The sequence below is a fragment of the Oryctolagus cuniculus genome, chromosome 13 (genome assembly GCF_964237555.1).
Source record: "Oryctolagus cuniculus chromosome 13, mOryCun1.1, whole genome shotgun sequence".
Taxonomy (NCBI): Eukaryota; Metazoa; Chordata; class Mammalia; order Lagomorpha; family Leporidae; genus Oryctolagus; species Oryctolagus cuniculus.
In genome coordinates this window covers 37979840-37992726 of record NC_091444.1, presented here as the reverse complement: position 1 = coordinate 37992726, position 12887 = coordinate 37979840, and the positions used below count along the sequence as shown (strand labels likewise).

Here is a 12887-nt window from a genome sequence, read left to right as displayed (position 1 = left end):
AATGGCCAGAGCTTTGCCAATCCAAAGCCAGGAACCAGGAGCCTCTTCTGGGTCTTCCACATGGGTGCAGGGGCCCAAGGACTTGGACCATCTTCTACTGCTTTCCCAGGCCCTAACAGAGAACTGGATCCGAAGTGGAGCAGCTGGGACTCAAACTGGTGCCCATATCGGATGCCAGCACTACAGGCAGCGGTTTTACCCGCTACGCCACAGAACGGGCTCCAATAAATAAATCTTAAAAAAAGAAAGAAAATTGGATACTTTATCCTGTTTAAAACTTTTTTTTTTGTTGTTTTGACAGGCAGAGTTAGAGAGAGACAGAGAGAAAGGTCTTCCTTTTTCTGTTGGTTCACCCCCAAAGTGGCCACCACGGTCGGCACATTGCGGCTGGTGTGCTGCGCCGATCCGAAGCCAGGAGCCAGGTGCTTCCTCCTGGTCTCCCATGGGGGTGCAGGGCCCAAGGACCTGGGCCATCCTCCACTGCACTCCTGGGCCACAGCAGAGAGCTGGACTGGAAGAGGAGCAACCGGGACAGAATCCGGCGCCCCGACCGGGACTAGAACCCTGTGTGCCAGCGCCGCAGGGGGAAGATTAGCCTTGTGAGCCATGGTGCCGGCCTAAAACTCTTTTGTGGCTTTTCTTCCACTCAGGATAAAAGCCTGATAGATTCACTGTCTTTGCTGTCATCTGGTACCATTTTCCTCCTTGCTGCCTCCTGTGGCTTTTCAGTTTTACTTATTTGAAAGGGAGGTGACAGAAAGAAACAGAGATCTTCTGTTTACTGGTTCACTTCCCAAATGCCTGTAACAACAGGGGCTGGGCCAGGCCAGACCCAGGAGTTGGGAACTCCATGGGGTCTCCCGCATTGGTGGTGGGGACGCAGGTACTTAGACCAGCACCTGCTGTTTCTCAAGGTCCTCATCGATAGGCACTGGCTCAAAAGCAGAAATGGGCCTGGATCCAGGCACTCTGATGTGGGATGTAGATGTTCCAAGTTGTGGTTTAACTCACTGTGCCACCGTACCTGTCCCTCATTCCAGCTTTTAAAAATATTCCTAAGCTCTACCCCCTTCCCCTTTAGAACCCTTGGTACTAGGCTTTAAGTGTCTGTATTGCCCACTGCCTAAATCGCTTTCTCTCCAGGTTTTGTCATTGCCAGTTCCTTCTGCTCATTGGGATTTCAGCTAAAATGGTACCTTCTTGGAAAGGCTTTTTCTGAGCAAGCTGCTTAAATAGCCACGAGGTGGTGGATGTTGTGGTGCAGCTGGTTAAGCTGCTGCTTGGGATGCTCACATTCCGTATCTGAGTGCTTGGTGTGAGTCCTGGCTTCTCTGCTTCCAACCCTCTTCCTGCTAATGGCCTGGGAAGGCAGCTGATGGTGGCCCAAGTACTTGGGTTCCTGCTGCCTACATGGGAGACCTAGGTGGTGTTCTTGGCTTCAGCCCACATCACCCTGATTTAATCATCTACAGACCATGTTACTCTCTGACTTGTGTGTGTCTTTTATTGACTTTTTTTAAAAAAAGATTTATTAAATTTATTTATTTGAAAGGCAGAATTATACAGAGAGAGAAGAAAGGCAGAGAGAGAGGTCTTCTATCTGCTGGTTTGCTCCCCAAATGACCGCAAAGGCCCAGAGCTGTGCCGATCCAAAGCCAGGAGCCAGGGGCTTCCTCTGGGTCTTCCACATGGGTGCAGGGGCCCAGGTGCTTGGGCCATCTTCTACTGTTTTCATAGGCCATAGCAGAGAGCTGGATGGGAAGTGGAGCAGCCGTGACTTGAACTGGCGCCCATGTGGGATGCGGGCACTGCAGGTGGCGGCTTTACCTGTTACTTCACAGCACCGCCCCTTACTGACTATTTAATACCTATAACCTCACTTTACACTAGAGTACCTAAGGAGAGAGAGAGAGAGAGAGAGAGAGAGAGAGAGAGAGAGATGCTGTTTAGCCTGTGTCTCCAGCCCAAGGGTAGTGTCTGAGACCTCGTAGGATCGTAGGAGCTTGATAAATACTGGGGCCGGTGCCGTGGCTCACTTGGTTAATCCCCCCACATCTCTCTCTCTCTCTTCTTCTTCTCTCTCTGTGTAACTCTGACTTCCAAATAAATAAATAAATAAATAATATGGCATGTATGAGGGTAGTTCAGAAGGTTCGTGGGAGAATTGATTCAAAAGATCAGTTTATATTTAGGTGTGAAAAAAATTCTGAAAGCTACATTATTTTTTCATAATGGGCATTTTCTCATGAGCCTTTTGAAGACTCCTCCTTGTGTTTTCACATTTCTCTCCACAAATGCTGTATCAGCTCCTGGTCTTTGCCGTAACTTCTAAAACTATCCCTCATCAACAATTATTGTAGTAATATGGTACTTTTTCTAAACTTTTCTAAACTAGCTTTTGGTTTAAACTTGCATTTTGGCCATTTTTCCATTTGTTTCTTAGTCGTTGGGTTCCCATCCTTTCAGATTGTTTTGTTACATCCTCTGCTCATGAAGGCATTTGTGTCTCTCTGGATTCGTGGGCATTTAACAAACTCTTCTGGATCTCAGACCTCTGTCTGTGCTATTGGAAAATTCCTCCTCACGCCAAAGAAGTAGATGTGTTCTGTTATTCATTCTATAGATGTTATATGTCTTACTTTGTCTTTCCTTTTCCCCTTCTTTTGTTTCCATTTCTTGCTACTCAGTGAGTATTTCCTAGATGCTTACTTGGTACTAGGGACTGTGCTTGGTTTTGGGGATACAGAAAAGGTTACCTGCATTCAGGTATCTTACAGTGCACAGGAAGAGCAGTCTCAGCCTCTGAATGTGTTGCAGTCAGTCAGCGCAGTGACAGAGGGGAAAGGATGCCTGGATGCCACCCGGCGCTAGCCACAGAGCAGGAGCGCCTTGGTGAGCAGGCCCACGCCGGGTCTTGGGACCTTTGTGCCTGCAGCTTGTAAGAAGGCCCACTTCCTGCCGGGGCAGTCCAATGGGGAATATGGGTCACTCTTCTGCCTTCTCTAGTCCCAGAACCTGCTAGTTCACCTCCTTTCTTGTGGATACAACTGTGTGTGTGTGTGTGTGTGTGTGTGTGTGTTTTGTTGGGGGAAGGGGAGGGCCTCAACATTTCTTTTTCTTTTTTTTTTTTTTTTATTTTTTGACAGGCAGAGTAGACAGTGAGAGAGAGAAAGAGAGAAAGGTCTTCCTTTGCCGTTGGTTCACCCTTCAATGGCCGCCGTGGCCAGCGTGCTGCGGCCGGCGCACCGCGCTGATCCAATGGCAGGAGCCAGGTACTTCTCCTGGTCTCCCATGGGGTGCAGGGCCCAAGGACCTGGGCCATCCTCCACTGCACTCCCTGGCCACAGCAGAGAGCTGGCCTGGAAGAGGGGCAACTGGGACAGAATCCGGCGCCCCGACCGGGACTAGAACCCGGTGTGCCGGCGCCGCAAGGCGGAGGATTAGCCTAGTGAGCCGCGGCGCCGGCCTCAACATTTCTTTTGGAAGGTTTCTCCTCAGCTGTGGGTGTTTCCTTTTGTGGGGGGCATCTTAGTTGGTTTATAGAAGGGGAGTTATCTGTGTCACGTCAGTGTGGAAGCAGAATTTTACTCCGTTGTAGCCAGGCAGATTAAGTTCGGGTTAATGGACTGCTGAAGGCTTGGCTGCTCTATTTTCTGCCACGGTGTTTATTTAAGGTGCTGAGATAGTGTCTTTGATTACTGATAAATGTGTCAAGTTTTCTAGGGCCATTTCACAATCCCATATTTAAAAATTATATTGACAATATTACCTTTTTGATTTTAACCAGTTGTCTTCTCAAACAGTATGTTTGATATTTGCATCTAGATCTCTTTCCTGAGACTGGAAAATTTGTTGAGGAGAGCTTAAAATACATTGTTTTTCCTGAAGCAGCTGCAGCTTACCAGGTGTTGGGCTGTGCTCTTCTTTCTGTGTCCAGCAGAGTTCTGACAACTGGCTCAGGTGCTGGAAGAGGGCCAGAGAGACCTAAGTTCGCAGTAATAAATAGCCTTGTGCTTGGAAATGGCCAAGTCTGATTTCTAAACATTGTGTGCAAGATAACTTAGGAATAGCTTCACTACAGCCCACATTAAAAACCATATTTTTTAAAGATAGAATAGGCTATGTAGATAGTTGTTTTTTAGATTACAGACACTGATGGAACCCACAGACGGTAAATGTCCCCTCTGCGTGTGGCTGGTGGGGCCCACTGAGTAAGACTTGCTCCTGCCGGCTGGCCTGGATCGTTACTCTTTCTAGGACTCCTTTGGTTTGTCAGTGATTATGTGTGTCAGAGGTCTGTGAGACCTCATTTTCTGAGTTCTTTTAATGGGAAAAAAAAATCAAAGATGCTATTTCCTACATCCATAATGCATATTTTGCTTGAAGGCTGTGTTTGTAGTTCTTTCACCTGTAGATAACGTGTATCCATAGGCAGGTGCCGTGTTTGTCCTTCCTGTACCCATAGAAAACGTAGATAATGTGTCTTTCCTTTACCTGCTGATGAATTCCCACCCATTTCTTTTAGAACGCCCAGTTGCTGATAACGAGCGAATGTTTGATGTTCTTCAACGATTTGGAAGTCAGAGGAATGAAGTCCGTTTCTTCCTTCGTCACGAACGAGCCCCCAGCAGAGACATTGGTAGGTAGTGTCCTACGAAACATACCCATGTCTCGGCCTTTTTCTGTTTCCTGGAGTGGCTGGGCATGAGCTGGCATTTGATGAGGAGCCCAGGTTATTTGAGAGGTGAGTGAGGGGAGGAAGCTGAAGCAGTGGGGACAGAGCCCTCCTCTGAGACCTGGCTCTCAGTGAGGGTGAGAGCAGGTCTGGTTTTAACTGCAGAGGGGAGGGGTTAGACTACAGCTTTTACATGCAGGAGGGCAGGAGTCGGTGGGGCAGCAGGTTGCAACTACCAGGGGTGGGGGCACCATGGGTGGGTTGCTGTCTCAGCCCTCATGGAGAGACTCCTCTTCCACCAGATGGGGACTCCCTCCTCCATTACCACAGACAGAAAGTGGTGGCCGGTGTGGTTAATATGGCCATTTTGTGGCGGCAAGTTGAGGGATTTCTCATCTGAAAACAGTTGATTTCTCTGAGGTAAGAGGCAAAATAGTCTGAAAATGATGGTGACAGAGGTGGGTGGGCAGCTCGAGCTGCTGTTTGGAACGGGGCACGTGTTCACCAGGGCACTGACTGCCAGTAGCGCTGAGGCTGGTTGGGGCTAAGTGCGGCCCGGTGTGGGGCGGGCTGTTTTCTAGCAGTGCTCTGCCACCCAGGTGGGTTGTAAGAGGAGACAGCGGGGCTGACCCAGGGTTGGGGTTTTCCAGACAAATTCAGTGGCAGGTCAGTGGGACGGGGGGAAGAAGGGATTGGCAAGGTGACATCTTAGCTGCATGGGGAAGAAGTGAAAACAAGAGGGCCTGTTGGGGAGGAGACTGTTCAGAGACAGCAGGTTTCATCTGGGTTAATGAACAGGTGTATGAGAGGCAGCGCATGAGATGGGTGGATTGAAAGGACGTTGTGGGGGCCAGCGCTGTGGTGCAGTTGATAATCCTCTGCCTGTGGCACCGGCATCTCATAAAGGTGCAGGTTCTAGTCCTGCTGCTCGTCTTTCAAGCCAGCTCTCTGCTGTGGCCTGGGACAGCAGCAGCAGATGGCCCAAGAAAGCACTTGGGCCCCTGCACCTGCGTGGGAGACCCAGAGGAAGCTCCTGGCTCCTGGCTTTGGATCAGCTCAGCTCTGGCCATTGCAGCCATTTAGGGAGTGGACCAGCAGATGGAAGACCTCTCTGTCTTTCCCTTTTGCTGTCTGCTACTCAGCCTCTCAAATAAATAAATAAAATCTTTAAAAAAAAAGTTGTGATCAAAAAGTAGCATGTTGGAATTTAAAATTTCAGAGGTAGCACACTTGTAGGTGATGTCATCTCTGACGTGAGCCTGAATTAGAGTGGAAGTGAGAGGCTGGCCCTTGTGTGGTGAGGCCATCCAGAGCAAAGGCAGGACTTGGGGCAGAAAACAATGGAGTCTGGTGGTTATGTGTCCAGCGAGGGCTGTGACTGGTTTATAGACGACAGAGCGAGTAGAAGGCGACATGCAAGAAGGAGGGTGGAAGTAGTGCAGACACTGGGGACACAGCTGCCTGCCCATGACCCTGAGATCTCAGGGCACGGCAGAATGAGCAGCCTCAGATCTGACGTCTGGGAGCTCTGTTTTTGGTAGGAAGTCATTGGTTAAAGCAGGGTTACTGTGCATTTATAAAAAAAAATTTAAAGATTTATTTATTTGAAAAGCAGAGAGAGAGGTATCACTTCCATCCTCTGGTTCACTCCCTAAGTGGCCAGAATAACCAGGCCTGGGCCAGGCTGAAGCCTTGAGCCAGGAGCTTCTTCCAGGTCTCCCATGTGGGTAGCAGGGGCTCAGGCACTTGGGCCATCCTCTGCAGCCTTTCCAGGTGCATCAGCAGGGAACTGGATTGGAAGTGGAGCAGCTGGGACTTGAGCCAGAACCCATATGGGATGCTGGCACCACAAGCAGCGGCTTAACCTGCTGCACCATAGGCTGGCCCCAAATGTTGGACTCTTTAAAACAGAAAGTTGGGAGTAAAAATGTAGGTAATGGGTGTTAATTATCAAACATGAAATCTCATTTTGAGTACTACTGCTTTAGCACAAGTGTGTGCATGGTACCTGACCATTAGTAATTAAGTTTGGTCTGGCCTCTTCTACTCTCTAGATGAGAAGTGCTGATCCTTGGGGGTTAAGTGACTTGTAGTGACAGAGCCAGGAGTGGAACTGGCCTCACCTCAGCCAGGCTGGCTTTCAGTACCACTGGTGTCTGTAATTTTTTTTCAAGTGAGCATGTATTATTTTTTCCTTAAGCAAATTGGCATTTGCATCATATTTTTACTTTATTATTCAGTTACATTACTGCATACATGGTGCATCCTTTTCTATTTAATGAGTTGAATTTTACCTGTTCATTTACCAGTTCAGGCATCTTCCTGTGTGGTGCTGGGTGAATTATTAACTCGCCTCAGCAGTGCAATGTGTGGTTTCAGTGTGTTTGAAATGTGAGAAATAGAATCTGGAGATTGGGAGCTGTTTTTACAGTGGCGTGCACCACCCATGCCCCGCAGTGTTGAAACCGGGGTAAAACAGGATGCTGGTCAGTCCCTCTAGCGGGGTGTTTGTTTACTCTTTTTAGCCCAGACTTCTAGATTAAGGTCAGGACATGGTTACCAGGTTCTTCAGTTTAACCAGGACTCTGACCCAGAATGTGTAGGAAATTATTTTTAAAGCTTTTTCTTTTTACTGTAATTATGAAACTGATTATACAGAGGAGAAGCTAGCTATTAAGTGCTCTTTCTTTGACAAGGCATCTAAGAAAGCAATTATTCTTAAATTATAGAACTATTTTTTCTTGTAGAAATATTATGACAGAGTTCACCTGAGTTATCTTGTTGGAGGATTGAGCAATCTTTTGAAAATAAGCTAGCAAGTCAGAGTTGGGTGCAAATGTGATACTGCTTTGAGGATACACACTCATTTATTGGCATGGGAATTTGCCTGAGCTTTCTGGCAGGTATAATGAACATTTGATTCAAAAGAAATTTAAACTTTATTTTTCAAATCTAAATTTTCTTGGCAGGTAGTTTAATCATTTTCCTAATTTCTGGGAAGTACAGGTATAAACTTAATATATTTGAAAAATTCTCTTTGTTGATATTATTTCTTATAATCTCTTTAATGGTTTTTATAATGATGTATTAAGTGATAATGATAAATTTTTTTTAGCAAAAAAAGCAGACTTTGTAGTGTTTGTTGGTAGTTTCCCAAACCGAGAATATTGGAATTTTTTAAATTAAATAAATGGGAAAGCTCTTCATAGTATGCTTATGCAAAGTGTTATCAATAAACCAAGTAACTGTCATACCACATGTTCTGTCTTCATTGGCTTATGGATACAAGGTGGATTGATTTAGTCTTCAATCAACTGCCCTCTGGATTTCACTGCTGAGGAGCTAGAGAGAGACCTAGGAGGAACAACTGTAGGCAAATAGTGTAAATTAACCCACAAGCAGAAATTCACTAGCTTCGTGAATTTTTCCTCCTTTAATGTGTAAATCAGGCGATTTCACTAGTGATAAAGGTGACATGTGATATTTCATAGTGCTAATTCTTCACTGCTCCATATAATTGATTTTATAAGACAGGATGAATTATGAGATCTTAACTCCATTGATATTGGAAAATACTTTTATATGTTCAACTTATGTATCCAATAGCAGTAACAAAACTCAGAAATGAACTGGTGCTTACAGTAACTGTTAACACTGTTATTAATGCATAGTTTTTGAATTTTGTCCTTAGTGAGTGGACCAAGGTTTCAGGATCCAGGTTTAAAAAGAAATGGCGTAAAAGTTCCTGGTGAACATCGCAGAAAGGAGAATGGTGTAAGTAGTTTTTTTTTGGTACATATCATATGGGTCACAGTGGTACTGTTTTCTTATCCTTCAAGTCTAATTCATTGTTATTTGCTGTTCTGTGGGTTAAGGATGACTTTTTTTTTTTTTTTTAAGACTTATTGATTTATTTGAGAGGCAGAGTTACAGATGGAGAGAGGGAGAGACACAGAGAAAGGTCTTCTATCTGTTGATTCACTCTCCAAATGGCCACAATGATCAGAGTTGGCTGATCCAAAGCCAGGAGCTTCTTCCAGGTTTCCCATGTGTGTGCAAGGGCCCAAGCACTTGAGCCATCTTCCACTGCTTTCTTAGGCAATTGACAGGGAGCTGGATCAGAAGTGGAGTAGCCAGGACAGGATGCCAGTGCCACAGGTAGAGGCTTAACCTACTACACCATAGTGCTGACCCCAAGGATGACTCTTTTTAAAAGAATATTTAAAGTCTGGAGTTGTGCCGTGGAGAGTTAAGCCACCGCCTGTGACATCAGCATCCCCTGTGAGTGCTGGTTTGAGTCCTGGCCGCTCCAGTTCTGATCCAGCTCCCTTCTAATGCACCTGAGAAAGCAGTGGAATAGAGCTCGATGATGGGGTTCCTGCAGCCCACATGGGAGACCCAGTTGGAATTCCAGGCTCCTGACTTTGGCCTGGCCCAGCTCCGACCGTTGGCTGCCATTTGAGGAGTGAACCAGCAAATGGAAGATCTTTCTCTCTGTCTCATCCCCTCTCTCTAACTCTGCCTTTCAAATAAATAAAAGTAAACTTCAAAAAAATGATATTTAAATTTATATCATATAAACTTTTTTAGTGATCTTTCCTGGCTCTTTTAAAAAAATTAGATGCTCCCTGTAATACAGATGCATAACAAAAGAAATGTTGAGCAAGTTCAAGGAAGTATGTGTTTTTTGATTTTATTTGTTACTATAATCACTTTTTTAAAAATGGAAAATTATCTCTGTCAGGTACTTCAAGAAATTCATGGAAAAATGGAATTAAAAGATACTTATTTTGGTGCAGAAAGTCTTGAAATCCATGCACGGTTATTTTTCATCATACCCATATTCCATGAACATTGTGAGGACTCCTCATGTTAATGCTTTTGCTATTATGTATGAATTTGAGCGGTTGTACTTAGTATACCTTGAAGACATTTCTTTACAGAGCTCAGAATTTTTAATGCCATTAGGGACTGGCTAAATTATCCTTCTTCAGTCTATAGTGAATTTTTGCCTGCTTGGATTATCCAAAATATCATTTGCTTCTACTCAGATTTTTCCTGTTTTTATTCTATGATCTAAGGTATCTTTGTTAATAAACAAACAACAGAAAGATGACCAAAATGTTCTTAGCCATTAGTAGGGTTTTTGAGTACATCTTGACATACTGGCATTTAATTAAAAATAGGTTTATGGAAGTAGAATTGATGTACAGTAAGTTGGGTCTGTTTAAATTTTCTAAGTTTTGACTTAAGGTAGGATTTTATTGCTGAGGTATTTCACTGTCTGGGTATAGCAGAGTTTATCCATTCACCTGTTGATGGATGCAGTCAGAGTTGTTTCCAGTTTTTGGCTATTCTATATCAAATTACTATGGACATATGCTTTTATTTCTTGTAAGTAAATACTTAGGAGTGGGATACCTGGGTTTTATGGTAGGTGTATACTAACTTGTATCTTAACTTTTTAAGAAGCTGCCCAACTGTCTCAAAGCAGTTGTGTCGTTTTTCACTTCCACTCGAGACTTCCAGTTTTTTTTTTTTTTTTTTTTTTACTTCTTTGCCTGTGATTGTTATGGTCGGTCTTCTTAATTTTAGCCATTCTAACACCTGAGTATTGATCATGCCCTGTGTCTGTATTGATTTAGTGGCTGATGGTACTGGACATGTTTTCATGTGCTTATTTGTCCTCTGTGTGTCTTCTTTGGCAAAGTGTTCAAATTTTTTTAAAAAATAATTTTAAATAATTTTAACATAAAAATTGTACTATATGTATACACTGCATAATGTGTTTAAATCTTTTGCCCATTTGTTTTCTTTCCCAGCATGTGACGTGTGCTTTATAAAAAAATTTATTTATTTATTGTTTGAGAGGGAGAGAGAGAGAGAGCGAGAGCGAGAGAGAGAGCAAGAGCAAGAGCAAGACAGTGAGCGAGCAGCTGAGCTCATTTGCTGGTTCAGTTGCCAAATGTCTCTAGCTAAAGCTGGAGCCAGGACCTGGGAATTCAATCCAGGTCTCCTACAGGAGCTGTAGCACTGTGATGTGGGACACTGGCATCTTAACCACTGAGCCAGACACTAGCCCTGTCCTTTTTTTCTAACACTGTCTTTTTGAAGAACAAGTTCTCAATGTTGATCAAGTATAATTGATCAGTTTGTTCTTTAACAAAGCATACTTTTGGTGTTTTATGTAAGAACTTTTTGTCTAATGCAAGATCATAGATCCTTTTCCTTTGTTCTCTTTTTAGGATTCACGTTTAAATCTATGATCCTTTTGAGTTAACATTTATGTGTGTGAGAGTCACTGTTCATTTCGTTTTGCATATGGATATCCAGTTATACAAGCAGTGTTTGTTGAAAAGACTATTCTTTTTTTTTTTTTTTAATTTATTTGACAAATAGAGTTATAGACAGTGAGAGAGAGAGAGACAGAGAGAAAGGTCTTCCTTCCGTTGGTTCACTCCCCAAATGGCCACTACAGCCGGCGCTGCACCAATCCGAAGCCAGGAGCCAGGAGCTTCCTCCTGGTCTCCCATGCGGGTGCAGGGGCCCAACCACTGCCCTCCCGGGCCACAGCAGAGAGCTGGACTGGAAGAGGAGCAACCAGGACTAGAACCTGACACCCATATGGGATGCTGGCGCCGCAGGCGGAGAATTAACCAAGTGAGCCATGGCACCGGCCCCCAAAAAAGACTATTCTTTCTCTACTCAGTTGGTCTTGTACTTTTGTCCAAACAACAGTTGCCCCTCAAATGTGTGGGTTTATTTTGTGCTCTCTATGTTTCATTGATCTACTTACTTGTCTTGAGGTCAGTACCACACTGTATTGGTTACTGGAACTTCATATGTCTTGAAGTCAGATAGTGTAAGTTCTCCAACTAGTCTTTTTAAAGTTGTTTTTGGCTCTTCTAGATGCTCTGCACATCCGTATGAAATTAAGCATCAGGCGATCAGTTTTTGCAAAAATGTTTGCTGGGAGGGCCGGCATTTTGGTGTACTGGGTAAAGCCACTGTCTGCAGCACTGGCATCCCACATAGGTACTAGTTCAAGTCCCATCTGCACCACTTCAGATCCATCTCCCTTGATGGTGTGCCAGGGAAAGCAGCAGAGGATAGCAAAGCAGAGAGGGGCCCAAGTGATTGGGCCCCTGCTACCCACGTGGGAGATCCGGAAGAAGCTCCTGGCTCCTGGCTTTGGCCTGGAACAGCTCCAGCTGTTTGGCCATTTGGGGAGTGGACCAGCAGATGGAGGCTCGCTCTCTTTCTCTCTGTCTTGTCTCTGTAAACTCTGCCTTTCAAATAAATAAATAAATCTTTAAAAAAAAGTTTGCTGGGATTTTGGGATTCTGTTGACTCTACAGATAAGTTTGGGAAGATTCATTGCAGTATTGATATGGAGCTTTTGAATTCATGAACATGGTATATCTGCCTATTTATTTAGGTCTTCTTTCTCTAAGCAGTGTTTTGAAATTTCGGTATCCAAGTCTTGCACATCTGTTATCCTAAAGTAATTCATATTTTTGATGTTATTGTAAGCAGTATTTTAGAATTTCAACTTCTGATTGTTGCTAATACATAGATATAGATTTTTTTTTTTTTGGCCTACAGACCTTTTATCCTAAATAACTTACAGGATTTTCTTTGTAGATGATTATGCTGTCTTTGAGGAAAGGCAGTTTAACTTGTTTCTTACCAATTGGGATGCCACTTTGTTTCTTATTTAATTGCACTGACTAGAACCTCTGGGATAATATGGGATAGATGTGAGAGTGGACATTGTTATTTTGTTCCCGATGACCCAGTGTATCTTGATGTTTTAGTGTTAGTATGTTTTTAAGTGAAGTTCTGATGACTGTATTCTGAGTTTGCTGCTGATGCCCCAGTATTGTTTAATCTAATTAAACACTACTCTTCTTCTTCTTCTTCTTCTTCTTTTTTTTTAAGATTTTTTTATTTGAGAGTCAGAGTTACACAGAGAGAGAGGAGAGCCAGAGAGAGAGAGAGAGAGAGAGAGAGAGAGGTCTTCCATCCGATGGTTCACTCCCCAGTCGGTCACAATGGCCGGGACTGTACCGATCCGAAGCCAGGAGCCAGGAGCTTCTCGGTCTCCCATGCGGGTGCAGGAGCCTAAGGACTTGGGCCATCTGCTGCTGCTTTCCCAGGCCATAGCAGAGAGCTGGATGGGAAGTGGTGCAGCCGGGTTTTGAACCGGTGC

The 12887-nt window shown here is 44.3% G+C and overlaps 1 protein-coding gene across 1 annotated transcript in view; it reads left to right on the top strand.

The window, feature by feature from the left end:
• Positions 1-12887, top strand: part of TP53BP2 (tumor protein p53 binding protein 2) — a gene marked incomplete in the record, with an annotated part of 51441 nt that overhangs the window by 26185 nt on the left and 12369 nt on the right. Inside the window, 2 exon segments of the mRNA XM_070055374.1 lie at positions 4526-4639; positions 8367-8449. Of these exon segments, the coding sequence (XP_069911475.1) occupies positions 4526-4639; positions 8367-8449 (197 nt within the window).